Below are 21,273 nucleotides of genomic sequence, written 5' to 3' on the forward strand. Positions count from 1 at the left end.
GCAGCGGATTGTGGTGATCGTAGTCCAGAAGTATATTTAGTAGAATAGCTAGTAGCTTAGTGAGTTGCCTGTAAAACGTCACCTTACATCTCCAGCTCAACCTTGTTGAACTGTTATGGATGGATGTCAGGTCAGTGAGCACTGCGGGTGAAGACCACTGATATCTGTGGTCAGTGACTGAGATTGGTGGGCCCCATGGATGAGGGCTGGTGGTTTCTTAGGTCAGCGAGTCCCCTCTCACCCCATTCTCCAGCCTTCTCCCTTTCACACCATGACTAATCAGGAACTTATCAACCTCTGCTTAAATGCACCCAGAGATATGGCTTCCACGGCTACCTGTGGCAACGAATTCCACAGATTCACCACCTTGGGGCTGAAGATATTCCTCTTCATCTCAGTTCAGGGTCTGCACCTTCTGGTCCGAGTCTTCCCCACTACAGGGAACATCCTCTCCACATCCACTCTATCTCAGACTTTCAATATTTGATAGGTTACAATGAGATCTCCTTCATTCATCTATACTCCAGTGAGTATCAACCACTTCATACGTTAATCCTTTTGTTCCTGGAGTTACTCTCTCGAACCTGCTCTGGACCCTCTCCAATGCCATCATGTCTTTTCTTAGATAAGGGGCCTAAAACTGCTCACAATATTCTGTATGGCCTGACCAATGCCTTATAGTATTATATCTTTGCTATATATTTCAGTCCTCTTGAAATGAATGCTAATACTGTATCGTACTTGCCTTCGTTACCACCAACTCCCAAGTCTCTTGATTTTTGAATTTTCTCTCTATTTAGAAAACAGTCTACACCTTTAATCCTTGTACCAAAGGGCATGACCATACAGTTCCATCTGCCACTTCTTTGCCTATCCTCCCAATCTATCTAAATCCTTTTGCAGACTCTTTGCTTCCTCAACACCACCTGCCACTCCACCTATCTTCAAATCATCCGGAAACTCCGTCACAAAGCCATCAATTCTGTTGTCCTAATCATTGACATATAACATGAAAAGAAGTAGTCCCATTTCCAATCCTGTGGAACACCACTAATCACCAGCAGCCAACCAGAAACGATCCCCTTTACTCACACTACAGGCCTCCAGTCAGTTAACCAATCTTCTATCCACGCTAGTATCTTTCCTGTATTACCATAGGCTGCTTTCTTGTTAAGCAGCCTCATGTGCAGCATCTTGTCAAAGGCCTTTTCAGAATCTAAATACACTACATCCACTGACTTTCCTTTGTTTCTCCTGCTTGTTATTTCCTCAAAGGATTCCAACAGATTTGTCACACATGATTTTCCCTTAAGGAAACCATGCTGACTTTGACCTATTTTATCATGTGCCAAGTACCCCAAGCTTCATCCCTCATAACCACTGAAATCAGGCTAACTGGCCTATAATTTCCTTTCTTCCACCTCCATCCCTTCTTTAAGACTGGAGTGACATTTGCAATTTTCCAGCCCCCTGGAACCATTCCAGAATATATTGACTCTTGAAAGATCATTACTTGAAAATTTCCCATCTTTTTTTTGTATGAATTGCCAAGATGAGTTGTGGCTCTTTGTTTATACACAATAGTCCAATATAACATTGACATGACTCTGACAGTATACATCCCTTTCGTTGTTTTGTACGTTTATTGCATTATGTATTTGATATAACTTCGCCTCTGATTTGTATCTATTCATTTTTTTTAAATCAATAAAAAAAAGATAGAAAAAATGAAAAGATCATTACTGATGCCTCCACAATCTCCTCAGCTACTTCTTTCAGAACCCTGGTCCAGGTGACTTATCTACATTCAGAGCTTCCAGTTTCTCAAACACCTTCTCCTTACTCATAGCAATCACTTCTGCTCCCTTACACTCTCGAATTTCTGGCATACTGCTAGTTTCTTCCATAGTGAAGACTGAAGCAAAATACTTATTAAGTTCATCCACCATGTCTTTGTCCCCCATTACTATTTTCCAGCATCATTTCCCAGTGGTGCACTCTCACCTCTCTTTTTTCTTTATTCTTTATATATCTGAAAACTTCTTGTATCTTTTATACCTTCAATTTTCATCTTTTTTCTCCTTATGGCTTTTTAAATTGCCTTCTGTTGGTTTTTACAAGCTTCCAAATCTTTTGAGTTCCCAATAACTTTTGGTATTTTATATGCTTTTATGCCGTCTTTGACTCCCCTTTTTAGCCATGATTGCAATATCCTCCCGTTAGAATACTCCTTTATCTTTAGGATGTATTAATCTTGCACCTTCTGAATTGCTCCTAGACGCTCAGGCATTGCTGTTCTAGCATCACTCCCGCTAGTGTCCCTTTCCAATCAACTCTGGCCAGCTTCTCTCTCATACCTCTGTAATTCCCTTTACTCCACTGTAACACTGATACACCTGACTTTATCTTCTCCCTCTCAAACTGTAGGGTGAATTTTATCATATTATGATCACTATCTCCTAAGGGTTCTTCTACTATTAGCTCCCTAATCAAATCTAGGTATGATGCTGTCTCACTATTAAAAACATTGTAATATTGTATTGGGTGGGTTTGCAAGGTTCCCTTGTGTTTAACTAGCTTAGCTATTGCTGGTTCTCAGGAACATGCAATCTAGACTTTATTATCTCTTGGGATTGAGAATATCTTGCATCCACTCCAGTTTTATGGTTTTGAGGTCACTGATGAGGCAAATGCTGGACCTGCAGATTTTGCCACAGTTAGGGAAAGGGGTGCTTGATGGGGTGGGCGTGTGGGCAGTTGTGTTCTGATCCTTCTTTTATTGAAGCAGAGCTTCTTGCGCTACAAACTAACAGTCTTGTGGTTCTGAGTACCGTTACGTACCCTGAGGGTTTCTTGTGACTGTCACCTGACCATGATGTAATTGAGGCTCTGCTGAGCATGATGTAATGGTCTTGTGATGGTGGAGTGATAGATAGATAGATAGATAGATAGATACTTTATTCATCCCCATGGGGAAATTCAACTTTTTTTTCCAATGTCCCATACACTTGTTGTAGCAAAACTAATTACATACAATACTTAACTCAGTAAAAAATATGATATGCATCTAAATCACTATCTCAAAAAGCATTAATAATAGCTTTTAAAAAGTTCTTAAGTCCTGGCGGTTGAATTGTAAAGCCTAATGGCATTGGGGAGTATTGACCTCTTCATCCTGTCTGAGGAGCATTGCATCGATAGTAACCTGTCGCTGAAACTGCTTCTCTGTCTCTGGATGGTGCTATGTAGAGGATGTTCAGAGTTTTCCATAATTGACCGTAGCCTACTCAGCGCCCTTCGCTCAGCTACCGATGTTAAACTCTCCAGTACTATGCCCACGACAGAGCCCGCCTTCCTTACCAGCTTATTAAGACGTGAGGCGTCCCTCTTCTTAATGCTTCCTCCCCAACACGCCACCACAAAGAAGAGGGCACTCTCCACAACTGACCTATAGAACATCTTCAGCATCTCACTACAGACATTGAATGACGCCAACCTTCTAAGGAAGTACAGTCGACTCTGTGCCTTCCTGCACAAGGCATCTGTGTTGGCAGTCCAGTCTAGCTTCTCGTCTAACTGTAATTTTCCCGCCAGTGAGAGGTCATGTGATGGCCTCTTTCAACAGGTATAAAAGGAGCACACCTCGCTGTGATGCAGGTCAGTTCATGGCTTAAGTTGTCAGTGACTCCGTTCTGCTGCGTATTTGATTTTATAACGCAGTTTCGTTTTAAAGTGGAGTTTTAATTTCTACTGTAAGAATTGTTGTGCCGGCAGTTCTGAAAATCGCTGCCAGTTAAAGTTCAGTCGGAGAGTGAAGAATTATCGAAGTTCAGGAAGCTGAAGGATCGAGAGAAGTTGGTGCTGTCGGCGGTAAAACAGGTTTGACTTCATTTGATCCTCATTCGGAGGGAATTAGAAACCTGCACCCACGATAGTCCCTGCCGGAAGAGCAGAAAGGACTGGGGCAGTGAGTTATTCGCCAAGAGGAAAAGGACAGTTTGTTTAAGCCGTTTCAATTTCTTCCTCGTAAATCCTTTGGGCAAGCCATATTTCGGCTGGGATCAGCAGTAACGTCACGTCGGAAGAGAACTTATCACTTCAAGGGAAGTCTCTCCTAACTGACTGTATAAATCACTTGGACTTTTTACATTATCAGTCTAAGAACTGTTTTTGCATTATCACTATAGGAACTGTTTGAGCTGCCGTATAGCAGCCGACTTCCGGTTAAGTTAGTCGTTTGTTTACTTTTGGGTTTTTTTGAGCAGTGTTTAATAAAAGTATTATTTGTTTATAAAAAAACCTGTCTCAATTCTATATTCATTGTTGCTGAATCATAACAGTACCATCTAGATTATTCCTTCTCTGCCTTCAGTGATCATGAGTCATAAATCTCCATGATTCAGTGGCAATATTACACTTCTTAGGGAGTCTTTGAGAGCATACTCAGATCATTTCTTCTTTCTACCTGGTAATCCTTTGCCATGACAGTGCATGTCTGGTGTTGTGCATGTGAATGATGTGGCCAGTCCTTCAGGACTGATGAAATGTAATTAGGGTCACAATGCTGGGGATGTTGCGAGAGAATTGTTATGTTGATTCTCTTTTCTTGCTAGTAGCTTTGGAGGATTTCACAGAAACAATGTTAGTCATATCTCTCCAGTGCGTTGAGATGCCTCCTGTAAGTAGCCAGATTTCAGACCATCAGCATGGCCTAAAGCCATGATCAAATGAGATAGAACAAGTCTAAGAAATATACTATTCTTTATGTTTAGAAAGGTGATTTTCAATGTGCCTTTACAGTTAACCTCCATTCCCAACAATCTTCTGGCTTACTGCTAGTCTATTCTCATCCCACACCACCTTTACAACCCTGCCCCTAACTTTTCCTCTCAACAGTCTGTAGCTACAGGTGCCCAGTATTCCATTGCAGAACATAAATAAGTTGCATCGGGTTCCTGTTAAATGCCTGCAGCTCAGTGCTAACAAAGCTTAAAGCCGAAAAGCGGCTTTGCTGACAGAGTGAGCGAGCTGCTGATATACCAAATGCTAAGCATCCATTTCAAAATGACCCAATTGCTATAATTTATTTGGGAGCTTTCGCAGCCCAAGGCAGGAATTTTCTGAACTGTTGGTAATTTATCAGTCCCTTTGCTCTCTGGTATCTTAGTCAGTCCAGGGAATTTGGATAAGGCTATTCAACAAGGAAAGTGCTACTTTTATGTTCTCCAGCAGATGCCAGAGAAGAAGCTGGAAACAATACTCATTGTATCACTTCATGGTTCATAGGATCCCACAGTTCTTTCTCACAAATCAATGTTCACCAGGGGTACTACAACAAATGGTCAAATTTTGATCCACTGTTATCCCTATACTTGTAGAGAGTAAATGTGTCCCTAGCTTAAGCTAACTAGAGGTTGTCATCAACATTTACTGTAGATGTCTGCAGAAAGTGAGTTTATTTTTACTGTGACCTCCTTGTAAAGTGGTTGATTTTGAAAATGTCTCTGGAGTGAAACAATTTTCAGACCTTGTTGTTGCCAATTTCTACCTGTTTCCACCGTATATCCAGTGAGCTGTGAAGGCAAGATTGAAATTTACCTTGCATCTGAAATTACACAATTGTTAAACTCAATGTTTCAGGGAGGTTATTGCTGTTTTGTGGATCAAATGAGTTTTTTGGATGTTTAAATATTGTGCATAAATAAGTTTTGGATTATTTTAATAACTTTCATGATATTGTAATATGCAGATGTTAAGGGGAATGATAAAAATAGTCCTTCTGAGTGCAAATTGAATTTATTATTATCATTTCAAAAGCATTATTTCACTCCACATCTCTTTAAAGAGTTTGTAAACAAGTTTTTAAAAATTGGCACAGAATTCCATTTTGACTGATGCAAATTCCTCCTCAAACATTTGGTAAAAATAGTGCTTACATCTGAGGGCTAAAAGCTTTAGTTAGTATTAAATAACTTATTGAAAACATTAGGCAAGGCACAATATATTGGTGACCAACTGAATATCACTTCATAAATTACAGGCACCTAAAAGCTTGTCAAATATATTACCAGAAATCGGCTCGTGGTTACCACTCAGCTTCTTCCTGCCTGACCTATTATTTGATATTTGACCAGTTGGTTGCAAGACATTTGCTCTTTAGAGCTGAAATGTCACAGGGGCTTGCTGTCAACACACTGACATCTTGGCCTGACGTGCGCTTTTTCCTTCTGTGTGCTACAAAGCAGAAAATGCAGGGCAACTGCTCGTGTTCTAACACTGGACCTTTTTTTCGTAGGTGGTATCGTTTGATGGAAAAAAGGTTAATCAACCTAGGGATTTCAAAAATATTACATTCTTCTTACTTGATTTACTCCATTCACCTTTTTGTTTGCTCTCATGTATAAATTTGCGTTTCAGTACGTTTCCCCTCAGTCGAGGGGGAATAGGAGGCATACTCCATTGCTTGAGTAAAAAGGGCACGTTGTAATACAGGATGGAGGGAATGACACCAGGTTGTTCTGCTGTGAAACATTGCACTTGGTAACAGGCTGGCAGTGAAATCTGGGAGTGCTACAACCGGGCTTGTGGTCAGTGAGACGATTTTAACTGCAGTAGTCCAGTTTAAGAATCCTGTTTCACTTTTGCACCAAGGCCAAAGAAATTACTTTAAGTATTTGAAAGCATAGTAATTGGATTAGTTGCAATAATGACACTGATTCAGGCATTCGCCTTGTGCACCACATACACGTCATCTTTAGTCCTCCAAGCATATTTGTTTCACCTTTCTGGTGAAAGGTTGATGCTGGGGGCCTGCAGGGACCAGATCCAGCTGTTAACTCAGTACCTACAGCTGCACAATGCTATCATCATGTAACTCAAAGAGAGGCAATCTCACACTGACCAGGAATGACATTATTGTGATGAGAAGAACCAGTCACATCCTCTCCACTCTGCATAACCTGCTTAAAGTTTGCAACTAAATGCTTGTCTTCAGTTTGGTTGACAAGAGCGAAGAGGGGGCTCAGTGAACCATGACAGTGCTGCCATGAAATGACAGGAATCATTGGTATACACTTCAAATAGCTTTAGCGATCCTATTAAAGTGCTGTATCCCAATTTAAAACAGACATGTATAAAAACTTTGATAGATAGAGACTAAAATGACTTATTGATTTTAAACCTAAGCAAAACTACTCTAAATGTGTTTTTTTTTGCATTTAAAATAGTTATATGCAAAATAAAAAAAATTAAAACCAAATAATAATGATATGCACAATACATTGGTGATCACCTGAATATACAGCATTGCTCATGACTGCCATTCAACAAGAGATGTTTACTTAACTCAGGCATGCATTGAAATAGACTTCCAAGCTGTTATCTAAACGTGCTGTAGAAACCATTCTGCACTGCTCGCAAGGATTCCGTGGTTGAACTAACATGAAGAGAGTAAATTGAGGAACGTGAATGCGCTCTGCTGTTCCTTGACCTCTCTCTCAGAACGCTGTATGAGGTGTCCATTTCGGCCTGCAGGGGTGCAAAGTCCTGGCTCACACTCTTCTCCTGCAGCAACAGCATTTCAGAATGGGAAGCAAGTGGCTGGTCCAACTGAGTCCTAATTAACTGCATGAAAGGGTGGGGAACGAACATATAAAAGATTAGAGAAACAAAATAACAAACTACAGCGATATTACAATGAGTATGAATCTAGAAAATATTGACCACCTGACTGAAGAGAAAGAACATAGTGTAAAAATCGGTATCCACGTATTTTTGTGCGTTGGACTGCAGCAATGCAGTAAAGCATGGAGTTATTTATAAAGTTCATAGAAATTGCAAGGAAAACAGTTTTACAGAATCATAAACAAACTAATAATACGATAAACAGTGCATGTCCAGGACATGACTATCAAACATAATTTACATTCCAACAGAGTAAAAATTACAGTAGTGTTCATATCGGATCACTTTTCAAGGTGGGAAGTGGTGAGAAAAATCAATGGATTTTCATTGCAATAAATGAAGTAAAATCACCAAAAACAATATGTGTTGTTAAATTTCCACATTGTTTCTCTACCTGCACTGCCTTGACTTTAATGTAAGGTCAATTTCAGCTAAACTTTCGTCAAAGCTATATTGGTCCTTGGGAAATTTACTAAGAATAACTGTTTCTCCATTCCTTTTATTTTAGAATTGAAATAGTGTTAAAGGGTAAATAAAGTTTGATTTATGTTCTCAATATATCTGTGTAGACAAAATCAATCTTGATTTGAATTACCAAATAAAACATATTATCTGTAACTAATCGAGGATTTTAGTCACCATCAGACCATTTAAAATGGTTTTAGAGCTTTTTAAAGAGATAAATGAAATCTCCCACAAGAAACATCAATGTTAAAAAGGTGGGAGGTGTTACCTAGAGTAAAGGAGTAAGTTTTTAATCTGCTGGTACGGTTTTTACCAGGCAATACAACTTCTCTGAAGTTTGCATAGAGGTATTCAATCTACATAATATAGTTGCATGAAATTAGCCTCCAAAATGCTGGATGTGTCTTAAACAAAAGGGCTTCATAATGTCTTCAGCATTACTCTTAAAACCTGTAAAATTATACCATTAACACTGAAAGCCTGTATTTCCATAGCAACAAAAAACAATCTTTTTGAACATCGTGTTACTGCCAAATATATTTTCAATAGTTTATCAGAATACAAAAATATTCCAATGTAATTTTCCATTAAAACCATAAGACTAGAAGACAGGAGCAGAATTAGGCCATTCAGCCTAATACTGCCCCACCATTTTATTGTGGCTGATTTATTATCCTTCTCAACCCCAATTTCCCGCCTTCCTCCCTCACCATAAACCTTGACAATCTAATTAATCAAGAACCTATCAACCTATGCTTTAAATATACCCAATGACTTGCCCTCTACAGACCTGTGTGACAACGAATTCCACAGATTCACCACCCTCTGGCTAAAGAAATTACTCGTCATCTCTGTCCTAAAGAAATGTCCTTGTATTCTGAGGCTGTGCCCTCTGGTTCTAGACTCCCCATTAAACATTCTCTCTATATCCACTCCACCTAGGCTTTTCAATATTCGATAGGTTTCAATGAGATGCCACACCCTCCCCCCCCCCCCCCCCCGAATTCTTCTAAACTCAGGCAAGTACTGGCTCAGAGCTATCAAACGCTCCTCATATATTAAACCTTCCATTTCTGGGATTGTTCTCATGAACCTCCTTTGGGCATCCTTTCTTAGATATCCAAGTAGTACAATTTGGTGTCCACAAAACCATTTCCAGGAGGTGCTGGAAAACTATGTTTTACTCAAACTATGCTAAATGAAAGATAATAAACCTAATAAAAGAACTGTTAACTTGAGAATATACTTTCACATTTGTCTGCTGCAGCAGTACTTAAACTCACAGTATATTTTTAAGCCTCCCTGGTGAGGTTTTCCATCACAACAAAATCACTGAGCTTCCAGTTGATATCACTGTTCACTGAGAATTAACCAGATTTCATCTTGAGAGAGGTAGCTCGAGCAATTTTAATGTAAGTAATTTAAAAACAATTGTTGATCACTTCTATTCTTTTGGGCTTGTTTCCTAAAATAACTTGAGTGAGGAGATTATTTTAAATAAGACTTTTCCTTCTTATGGCATTGCTTTAATTGCAGCATTCTTCAAAGTTTAACAACCTTTAAAAAATGTTCCTGCCATTTTGTTGTAGCAAATTACAAAACCAGACTCTATCACCTCCAGATTTGTACACCATATCTCTGGAATAACTGTTGTCAATTTTATGCCAGTATAATTTTAGAGGCACAATAATGCACACTTTGATAAAAAGCATGTCATAGGTATTTACCTGCTGTAGAAGGTAGCTTGAATCTGAACCACTGAATGATAGACATACTCCAAATCATTTGAAAATTCAGATTTAGAATTCTTTTGCCCTCTTCATTTTCCATGTCAAGAAGCATAAAGGATTTCTACAGACCGTACTTATTATATTTGTTGCCAGTAATTAGTTTAATCTCCTATCATTCTTTACATAAAATTTTCTATCAAGTTCAACAATGTGCAAGAATTCCAGACAATAATTATAATTAAAATGATTAAGATTTCAATGTTCTACTAATTGCAGAATCGGGCTCCTAATACGAAGAAATGTTGAAATGTCCTTTGCTCAAAGGAGCACAGCTACACAGCGATTCAAGCTACTGTCTCAAATATCCAGTGATGCTGAACTCTGGTACCATCTGTGTGGAATTTTCACTTTCACATGGGTTTCTCAGGTGCTCAGGTTTCCTTTCACTTCCCAAAGATGTTCAGGTTGATAAGATCACACATTAATTGTAAACTGCCACAGTGTAAATGGGTGGCAGGAGAAATCGGCAGGGTCTTGAAGATGTGAAAGGAAAAAATGAGTGCAGTAGAATGCTTACTGATCATTGCAGACACTGTGGGCTGAATGGCCTATTTCTGTGCTGAATGACTACTTAACACAATGCCAAAACCTTGTAAATATTTCAGTACTTTCTGCATTCAACAAAATATTAATTTGCAGAACTTGAAATAGTAAACATTTGTAAGATTTCAAATTCTAAAACGTTGAATTTTCTTCAATTACTGCAACAGCAGACCCATCATTTACAGTTCCAACAACCCAATGATTAAGGAACAATTCTGAACAAAGCAGCCTGCTTGATCAATACCCCATCCTAAACATTCATTCCCTGTACCACAATCCATTGTAGCTGCAGTGGATACAGTCTACAACACACACTCAGTTACTGGCCTAGACCATTCCCACACAGTCCCCCAAGCCTGCAACTTCTCACTTTGAAGAACAAGGATTTCAGGCACTCTGGAACACTATCACATGCAGGCTCCACTTTCCCAGAACAAGCCATTGATTGTTTCTCTTTCCACAGATGCTGCCTGACATTCTGTGTTCTCCCAGCATTTTCTATTTTTGTTTCAATGTCCCGACATTCACACTTTGATTTTCAAAAGCACATAGCTTCCTGACTTGGCAATATATTCCCATTCCCTCATCGTATGTAGCAAGAAACAATGTTAAATATGTATATTTAGCTTTGAAGAATTTTGTCATTAAGAATCATATTCACTTCATCTGATTCTAGGTGTAACTGAATACACAATTAAACACATAATTAATTACCTCCCCACTGATGTCCCACATCACTGGTGGGTTTAAATTCACAGACACCCTAACTAATATTGCAGTAGGAGTACTTTTACCAGAATAACTACTTTGGTTCAAAAAGGCCACTCGCAATATCTTCACAAGGGAAATTAGAGATGGGGAATAAATACTGACCATTTGCTGAGCAATAAATAGATTAGAGTTGATCACTGGTTGAATTTCCTGTTGCCCACTGGAAGTAGTTTGAAGTGACTGTACAAGCAATTCCCTTATGAGAGTTTTCTTTCATGAAAGTGGTCAGTATCATAAGTTTCCATAATGCAAATTGAAAAAAAATGAATGATTTACTTTCTCTCACATAAATTCTGCAAGAGTGTATTTAATTTCATATCTCAGATTTCTGGGTAATGATTTGTGAACTCTGTAAGGATGAAATCCAAATCAAGTGGCCGTTAACACAGTGGTGGGTTAACCTGTAGGTAATGTGTAAATTAAATAAATATGGACCTGGCTTAAATAGTGACTACAAGATGTGTCCCATACAGTGAGAATATCAACCTGTGCTGTGAATTGTTGAATGTTTAAATATTTATACTGTTGAACAAATGATAATAATTATCATATTTCTGGCAATTGGGCCTGTTTTAAGAAAACTCCACAGATTATTTTTATCATAAATTATGTCATTACTACATAATTTTTCACATAGAGAAAGAAACAATGTTAACTATATTTAATTTTGAAGAATGTTGTCATTAAGAATCATATTCACTTCATCTGATTCTACGTGCAACTTAATACACAATTAGGTCACAATTAAGTACATAATTAATTCCTTCTGCACTGATCTCCCTCCTGGCGCTTATCCCTGCAAGTGGAAGAAGTGCAACACCTGTCCGTTCACTTCCTCCCTTATCTCCTTTCGGGGCCCAAAATGGTCCTTTCAGGTGAGGCAATGCTTCACCTGAGTGTCTTTCGGGGTCACCTACTCTATCTGGTGCTCCTGGTGAAACTTCCTCTACACGTAGGTTGGGGGTCTGCTTTGTCGAGCATTTTCACAAGCAGGATTTCTCAGCAGCCAGCTATTTTAATTCCAATTCCCATTCCCATTCTGATACATTGGTCCATGGCCAAGGTGATGCCACACTCAGGCTGAAGGAGCAGCTCCTGATACTAGTTAAGACTAAAAGACCAATACCTCTGGTGCCCCTCCTCCTTTCCTTTCTCCCATGGTCCACTCTCCTCTCCTATCAGATTCATTCTTCTTCAGCCCTTTACCTTTCCCACCCATCACCTCCCCCTGGTGTCCTTCCTCCTTCCCTTTCTCCCATGGTCCACTCTCCTCTCCTATCAGATTCATTCTTCTTCAGCTCTTTCCCTTTTCCACTTATCACCCCCCCCACTTCTCATTTCATCCCTTTCCCCCTCAGTTGGCTTCACCTATCACCTTGTAACTTGTACTCCTTCCCCTCTCCTTCCTTTCCAGTTCTGATGAAGGGCCTCGGCCAGAAAGAGCAATTCTTTATTCCTTTCCATAAATGCTACCTGACCTATGGAGTTCCTACAGCATTTGAGTGTGTTACTCTGTAACATAATGTCCTCTTCACAGAAAACAGTGACAGAGAATATCTTGGCAGGGGGTTGGGAAATGGAGAGAGAGTGCTATCAGTGTGATAAATGGGAGTATCAAAGGAGGAACAAAATCGAAAAGGGTGAAGGTTTTATAAATGAATGCATGCAGTATACGGAATAAATTAGATGATCTTGTAGCATAGTTAGGGATCGGAAGGTATGATGTGGGGATCACTGAGTCATGGCTGAAGGAAGATTATAGCTGGAAGCTTAACATCCAAGGATACACATTATATCAAACGGACAGGACAGGCTGAAGGGGTGATGTGGTTCTGTTGTTAAAAAAAAGCCATCAAATCCTGAGAAAGAGGTAACATAGGATTGGAAGATGTAGAATCCTTGTGGGTGGAGTTAAGAAACTGCAAGGGCAAAACGACCCTGATGGAGGGTCTTTTACAGACTTAATGGAGACCCTGATACAGTAGCCAGGATGTGGGCTACAAATTACAATGGGAGATAGAACAGGCATGTCAGAAGAGCAATGTTATGATAGTCATGGGGGATTTCAAATGCAAGCAGACTGGGAAAATCAGGTTGGAGCTGGATCACGAGAGAGAGAATTTGTAAACTGTCTACAGGAAAGCTTTTTAGAACAACTTGTGCTTGAGCCTATGAGGGGATCAGCTATTCTGGATTGGGTTTTGTGTAATGAACCGGAATTGATTGGAGAGCTTAAGGAAAAGGAACCCTTAGGTAACAGTGATCATATGATAGAATTCACCTTGCAGTTTGAGAGGGAGAAGCTACAGTCAGATATATCAGTTTTATAATAGAGTAAGGAGAATTACAGAGGCATGAGAGGGGAGCTGGCCAAAGTTGATAGAGAAGTGACACCAGCAGTGACGATGGCAGAGTAGTACTGGCTGGAGTTTCTGGGAGTAATTCAGAAGGCGCAGGATACGTACATCCCAAAGAAGAAGTAGGATGTTGCAACCGTAGCACCAAGGGAAGTCAAAGCCAACATCAATCCAAAAGCGAAGGCACATACTAGAGCAAAAATTAGTGAGAAGTTACGACATTAGGAAACTTTCAAAAACAAATAGAAGGCAACTAAAAACGCCATCGGGAGAAAGATTAAGGGAAGAAGGTAAGTTAGCCAACAATATCAAAGAGGATACTAGAAGCTTTTCAGATATATGACGAGTAAAAGAGTGGTGAGAGTAGGTATTGGACTGCTGGAAAATAATTCTGGAGAGGTAGTAATGGGGGACAAGGAAATGACAGCTGAACTGAATAAGTATTTTTCATCAATCTTCACTGTGGAAGACACTAACAGTGTACTGGATGTTTGAGAATGTCAGCGGACGGAAGTATAACTGAAAGGTCTGAAGGTAGTTAAGTCAACTGGACTAGATGAACTACACCCCAGGGTTCTGAAAGAGGTGGCTGAAGAGATTGTGGTGGCATTGGCAATGATCTTTCAAGAATCACCAGATTCTGGAATGGTTCAGGAGAACTGGAAAATAGCAAATATCATTTCACTCTTCAAGAAGAGAGGAAGGCAGAAGAAAGAAAATTATGAGCTAGCTATCCTGACCTAAGTGGTTGGAGTCGATCCAATATGTGTTTTCAGGGTATTTGGAGACACATGGTAAAACAGGCCAAAGACAGCAGGTATTCCTTAATAGAAAATCTTCTTGCTATGTCTATTAGAATTCTTTGAGTAAGTAACAAGCAGTACAGACAAATGAGAATTGGTGGATGTTGCTTTCTTTGATTTTCAGAAGGCATCACACATGAGGCTGCTTAACAAGTTAAGAGCCCGTGGCATTACAGGAAAGATACCAGCATGGATAGAGCATTGGCTAATTGGCAGGGGACAAAGAGAGGGAATAAAGGGAGCCTTTTCTGATTGGCTGTCGGTGACTAGTTGTCTTCTGCAGGGGTCAGTGTTGGGACTAATTATTTTTACGTTATATGTCAATGATTTGGATGACAGAATTGATGGGTGTGTGGCCAAGTGTGCAGATGATACGAAGATAAGTGGAGGGGTAGGTAGTGTTGAGGAAGCAGGGAGGCTGCAGATGGAATTGGACAGATTATGGGAAGGTTCATTTATTTTGAGAAGACTAGAATATAAAAGTAAAGGTGTAATGCTGAGGGTTTATAAGGCACTGGTGAGGCCTCACTTGGAGTATTGTGAGCATTTATGCGCCCCTTATTTAAGAAAAGGGTGTGCTAACATTGGATAGAGATCAGAGGAGGTTCATGAGAATGATTGCAGGAATGAAAGGCTTATAATCTGAGGAGTGATTGATGGTTCTGGACCTTTACTCGCTGGATTTAGAAGAATGAGGGATGATCTCTTTGAAACCTATCAATTGATGAAAGACCAACATAGAGTGCAAGTGGAGAGGATGTTTCCTATAGTGGGGGAGTCTAGGACCACAGGGCACAGCCCCAGAATAGAGGGATGTCCATTTAGAATGGAGACGAGGAGGAATTTGTCAAGCCAGAGGGTGGTGAATCTATAAATACATCGTCCCAGGCAGCTGTGGAGGCCAGGACACAGCGTGGAGGTTGATAGGTTCTTGATTACTCAGAGCCTGAAATGTTATGGGGAGAAGGCCAAAAATGGTGTTGAGAGGGAAATGCATCTGCCATGATGAAATGGCAGAGCAGACTCGATGAATCAAATGGCCTAATTCTGCTCCTATGCCTTATGGTCTTTTGGAAACAAAAATACTACTTATTTCTGTTACATGATTATTTTTAATGAGATATTTTAAAAGTAGTTCAACAATATAAAATTATGTAAAATTCAACAGAAATCAATCTTCACTTTTAAGACAGGAACTTATGGCCTACAAAGCAATTCATAAATTAAATATTGATTATATAATTAATATATAAATAAATCTGACAATTGAAAAGGATTCCAAACAAAAGTTCCTACTGAGAATCATTTTACAATGTTTGCACATATATGGTTCTGCAATAAATGAAATTATAATATAAATAACATAGATAGCAGATTTTAATAAACACATCAAACTAATTCAAGTGTTATAACATGTAATTCTCTGATAATTATTCAAGAGATACCAATACAAAAAATGGCTATGTGGTTGACAGTTAGGTGAAATGCTTTAAATAGGAGGAAGATATAGATGGTTTGGTCAGTTAGGCAGAAAAATGGCACTTGAAATTCAATCCAGAACTGTCTGAGCTAATGCAGTTAGGGAGGCACAATTAGGCAAGGGAATACAAATAAATGACACTAACTGTGTGATGTAGATGAACAGAAGGTTGTTAAGGTGTCTGTTTACAGAACCCTAAAGTTAGGTCAGGTCAATTAGGTAGTTAAAAAGCTAAAGAGATGGCTTCTTTTGTTAGCTTTGGTAAAGAGCAGAAGAGCAGGGAGTTTGTGCTAGAACTACATGCAACACCAAGTTCAGCAATAGTTGTGGTTACCACAACACATGATAGGTTGGGCTGCCCTTAGAGAAGAATAGAAGAAAATGCCCTAACTGAGATGTATAAAATTATGATTGAAAGAAAACATCGGTAGTTTTACACCTAGTAATGGGGTCAATATCTATGGAGAATAAATATAAAGTGATTAGTAGAAAGATAAGTGGAGAGGTGAAAAAAAAGGGTTGTGGGGTCTGGAAATACCCGTAACTGTTTGAGAGGAACCAATAGCTCAACACATTAAACTGCACTGGACGTGTGCTTGAAAAACCATGATCCACAGGCCTACAAACTGGATGTTAGAAAGTGGGATTAGGATGGACAGTACTTTTCAACCAGTGCAAAATTGATGAACTGACTAGCCTACAACTTTCAATAAAAAGCAAATCATCACAACTTCAATTAAGAGTTAATACATTTGAAATGTGATTAATTGTTACACAATGTCAGAAATAAATTTACTCAAGAGGTTACATATTACAGTGAGGAGTACTATCATTATCTGTTGACCAGATGAATCCTGAACTATGATTCAAACTATTAAAGTACTGTAAAACTTTCCCTTCGCTCTGTATTTTATTTCTCAATTATCAAGTATAAGCTACATAAGGATATGTTTGTGCTATACCAATGCTATTTAGAGCCTGAAAAAACTTCCTTTGTGATGTAAGATGAGACCATTTGACTCTATGTCAGTCCTTAGAACAATCCTATCAGTCCCCTATCTCTATTTCTTTTCTAGTAAATTCTTCACTCATACTTTTGATAACAAACCCCACTGTTACTTAGCATACTAATCAGCATATTTTTAGGACACAAGGGTAATCCAGAGTACTTCTTGGAAATTTATGCAGTCACTGGTGAACATGCAAACTCCTCGCAGACAGCGCTAGAGATCAAAATTAAACCTAGGTTGCGAGAACTGTGAGACAGTTGCATTATCAAAGTTCGAAGTAAGTTTTATTACCAAAATACATACACAGTATGTCACCATATACAACCCTGAGATTCATCAGTAGTGCCACTGTGTTGTAAACCAGCAATGCATGGACAGTCTGCCTATGTTTTTGGGTAAATACCTGCAACTACATCATATTTTGACATCATTTGAGGACCTCATGCTGTGGAATCTTGCAAATGTCAATAACAGTGTTTTTATATGCATTCATATTGTGTATATATTCATATGAATTGCGTATATATTCATATTAATTGTGCACACCTTCATATTAATTGTTTATGCATTCATATTAATTGTGTATGCATTCATATTAATTGCATCTGTATTCATATTAATAGGATGGATCTGGATCCTATACATATTCAGAAATTCATACTTGTTGCTTGAAACCATTTTACTAAAAGACAGAATGTCTGACTGGAAAAGATTGGATTACCAACAAATCTTCCTTTACCAGATTTCTCTGCAATGTTTCCAAAACAGAGAATTCTCTGCAATGTTTTGAAAATAGCAAAGGGTGTATTACAGCCAGACAAATCATTTATCACCACAAACATAATTAAATCTTGCTCAGTAGGAATTGTCTTTAGACTAATGCATGTGTGCATAAATTTAGAAAGTGTCAAACTTCACTGCAAATTGAATTGTAAAGTTTCTTCAGATTCAATGAAGGTATTTCTTCCAGCTTCAACCAGCTGCCTGTTCCTTAGCTTTTCGTGCCACGTTGTTCAACAGTCTTTCTATATTATTAGAGCTGCTAAAATATTAAATTGGTATATTACTTCCAAGGTTATTAAATTGTTATTAGATATATTTTTCCAAGTTCTTTTCATGTAGATATATAATTTGCTTTGTACAGCATTTTTGTAGTTAGAAAATTACAAGATTTAAGGACTTTTCACTATCTGACACTCAGATTGTCAGCATTTCCGTTACAGAAAATTTTAAATTCCTGGCTAATGAACATGTTTTAACAGATAAAATTTATCACTTCAGATTAGTCTTAACAATTATGCAAGCAATATCAGCATTGTAAACACAACTAGTTTTTTTTGTCTGAATCAAACTTTTTATTACTTAAGAATTAGGCTTAGTTCTTCTTTTCTTTAATGTGCATATCTAAAATCTCACAATACATTTCCAGAAAGAAAATATCTCTAATAATACCCATGAATATAGATGTAGCAGCAAAGTGAGGAATAGCTACTGATCTCTTCAAACATAACAATGGGATAGTTCAATTAAATAATTAAATTCAAGGAAATTGCTTAACTATATTCTACTCTGATTACTATATCAGAATCTGCCTCAGAATCAGGTTTACTGTCACTGATACATGTCGTGAAATTTATTGCTTTGCAACAGCAGTACAATATATTATAAGGATAATTTTAAGTATTTATTCATTATTGTTTCATCTTATGAATTGATGACATTTCCAACTTTTAGGATAAAAAAAAGAACTACATCCATATTCCACTTGGTAGCATGTGATCTCATACCTTGTTTATACCTAACACTGAAATGCTTTGTCCAATAATTTAAATGCAAGAACACTGAACAAAAGAAATAAGGTAACAAGAGTTGACACATATAGTGTGAAAGCCGAGGTGTCTGCATGCAATAAGGCTAAATTCTGACACAAAACCACATTTCAGCTCTCTAACAGCACTGTAGTCCACATGAAGTTTGTGACAGGCCTCTGTCTCCTCAGCCACACTTGACTGGCTCTCACTGACACTCAACTGTCAGTGAGCAACCCTTTACCATGCCTCTAACATGCTCTACAGCTTCACCCAATTAACTCGCTTTCACATGACATTGTAGCAAAGAGCTTCATAATAGGTGGTCAAGGTGCAAGGCGCCTGTCTGCCCTCGGACTGTTCACGCAGAGCAAGCGGTTTAACTACCTTGCTTCTGCCTGCTAGTGGTGAACAGAAAAAGATGTATCAAGTACAAATCATCTGTTTTTCTCTCTATACATAGACCTCGGCAAAAATTGCTATTCTAATTTAATACATCATCAAAGTGCGAAATTCAAAGTAATCAAACCATTTTTAAATATCTGCGTGATCATTGCAATTAATTAGAAAAGGCAAATATTTTTAATATCCAGATTACATGTCATGCCATTAATTAATTAACAATGACTTGCTTAGTTTTGCCTTTGTATTGAATGCAAATCTCTTGGTTAATTTCTTTGTTGAAACAATTCACTTTAATAAAGGAAAATACGTGCTGTATTTTCACAAAGTGTTTTACACTGTAGTGATACACACAAGAACATCCTCCCTTTGCCGAAAGCTATGATGTGCAGCTTCTCAGCCACACAAAATATTTAGAGTGGACCACTGGCAAATCTGTGCTATGTTTGCAGGGTGGCTCTGGAGATGCCCTGCAGTACCAGCAGAAAGTCTGCTGCATCGTCTAAACTTTTTTAGTCTTGAACCACAGATGCTGTCTAACCTGCTAAGTGTTTTCAGCATTACCTGATTTTACATCACTGCAGGATTTCCTCAGGGCAGTGATCCAAGACCCAAATGCCTCTTCAAATACTCCATTGTTTCATAGTGTCAGAAGTAGAGATGTTCACTGATGATTTCACAAGGTTCTGATCCATCTGCAAAATTCCTAAGCAAATGAAACAGTCTATCTTTGTATGCAGGAACACCTTGTCAACATCCAGGCACCAGAATGTAGAAGCCATTCTCAAGGGGTAGCCATGGGCACCTGCATGGGCCAGAACTATGCCATCCTTTTCATTGTCCATAAACACAAGACTGAAGGTTTTGAGGTACTTGGAGGCACATGATAAAATAGGCCAAAGTCAGTATGGTTTTGTTAAGGGAAAATCTTAACTAAATAATCTGTTAGAATTCTCTGAAGAAATTAAATGCTAGAGAGACAAGGGAGAATCGGTGGATGTTATGTACTTGGATTTTCAGAAGGCCTTTGACAAGGTGCTACACATGAAACTGTTTAGCAAGTTAAGAGCCTATGGGATTACAGGAAAGATACTAGTATGAATGGGACATTGGCTGATTGAAAGGAAGGAAAGAATGGGAACAAGGGAGCCTTTTCTAGTTGGCTGTTGGTGACTAATGGTGTTCCACAGGGGTCTGTTTTGGGACTGCTTCTTTTTACATTATATGTCAATTATTTAGATGATGGAATTGATGGCTTTGTTGCAAAGTTTACAGACGATATGAAGATGGGTGGAGGGGCAGGTAGTTTTGAGGGAGTAGAGGCTACAGATGCAGTTTAGTAGAAGAAAAAAAAGGTTGTCTATTTTCTAAATGGAGAGAAAATACAAAAAATTGATGTGCAATGGGTCTTGGGAGTCCTTGTGCAAGAATCCCTAATTTGCAGGTTGAGTCAGTGGTAAGGAAGGCAAATGAAATGTTAGCATTTCTTCTGCGAGAACTAGAATATAAAAACAAGGATGTAATGTTCAGGCTTTATAAGGCTTGGAGTATTGTGAGCAGTTTTGGGCCCCTTACCTAAGAAGGGATTTGCTGACATTGGAAAGGATTCAAAGGAGGTTAACGAAAATGATTCTGGGATGAGGAGCATTTGATAGCTTTGGGCCTGTACTCACTGAAATTCGGAGGAATGAGGGGTGACCTCATTGAAACCTAGTGAATGTTAAAAGGCCCCAATAGAGTGGATGTGAAGAGGATGTTTCCTCTGGTGGGGGAGTCTAAGACCAAATGACACATAATCGAGGGGTGTCCTTTTAGAATAGAAATGAGGAGGGATTTCTTTAGAGAGAGAGTGCTGAGTCTTTGGAATTTGTTGCTACAGGTGGCTGTGGAGGCCAAGTCATTGGGTATATTTAAGGCACAAGTCGATAAGATTCTTGATTAGTCAAGGCATGAAGGGATATGGGGAGAAGGCAGGAGACTGGGGCTGAGAGAAAAATTCAATCAGCCATGATGAAATGGCGGAACAGACTTGATGGGCCAAATAGCCTAATTCTGCTCCTGTATCTTATGGTCTTATGTTCCAAGCCTTTCCTGGTAATGCTTCTCAGCTCTTCCTGTGCTACATTGACTACTGCATGGGTGTTGCTTCATGCACGCATGC

At 38.8% G+C, this 21,273-nt stretch overlaps 1 protein-coding gene across 1 annotated transcript in view; it reads right to left on the reverse strand.

Annotated features, from left to right (window-relative positions):
• Window positions 1-5,777: 5,777 nt before the first annotated feature.
• Window positions 5,778-21,273, reverse strand: part of LOC140729194 (coiled-coil domain-containing protein 171-like) — a 417,526-nt gene continuing 402,030 nt past the window's right edge. Inside the window, exon 25 of the mRNA XM_073048682.1 lies at window positions 5,778-7,623. Within this exon, the coding sequence (XP_072904783.1) occupies window positions 7,378-7,623 (246 nt within the window). The 3' untranslated portion in view covers window positions 5,778-7,377. The remainder of the gene's footprint in view (window positions 7,624-21,273) is intronic.

The sequence above is a fragment of the Hemitrygon akajei genome, chromosome 6 (assembly GCF_048418815.1).
Source record: "Hemitrygon akajei chromosome 6, sHemAka1.3, whole genome shotgun sequence".
Taxonomy (NCBI): Eukaryota; Metazoa; Chordata; class Chondrichthyes; order Myliobatiformes; family Dasyatidae; genus Hemitrygon; species Hemitrygon akajei.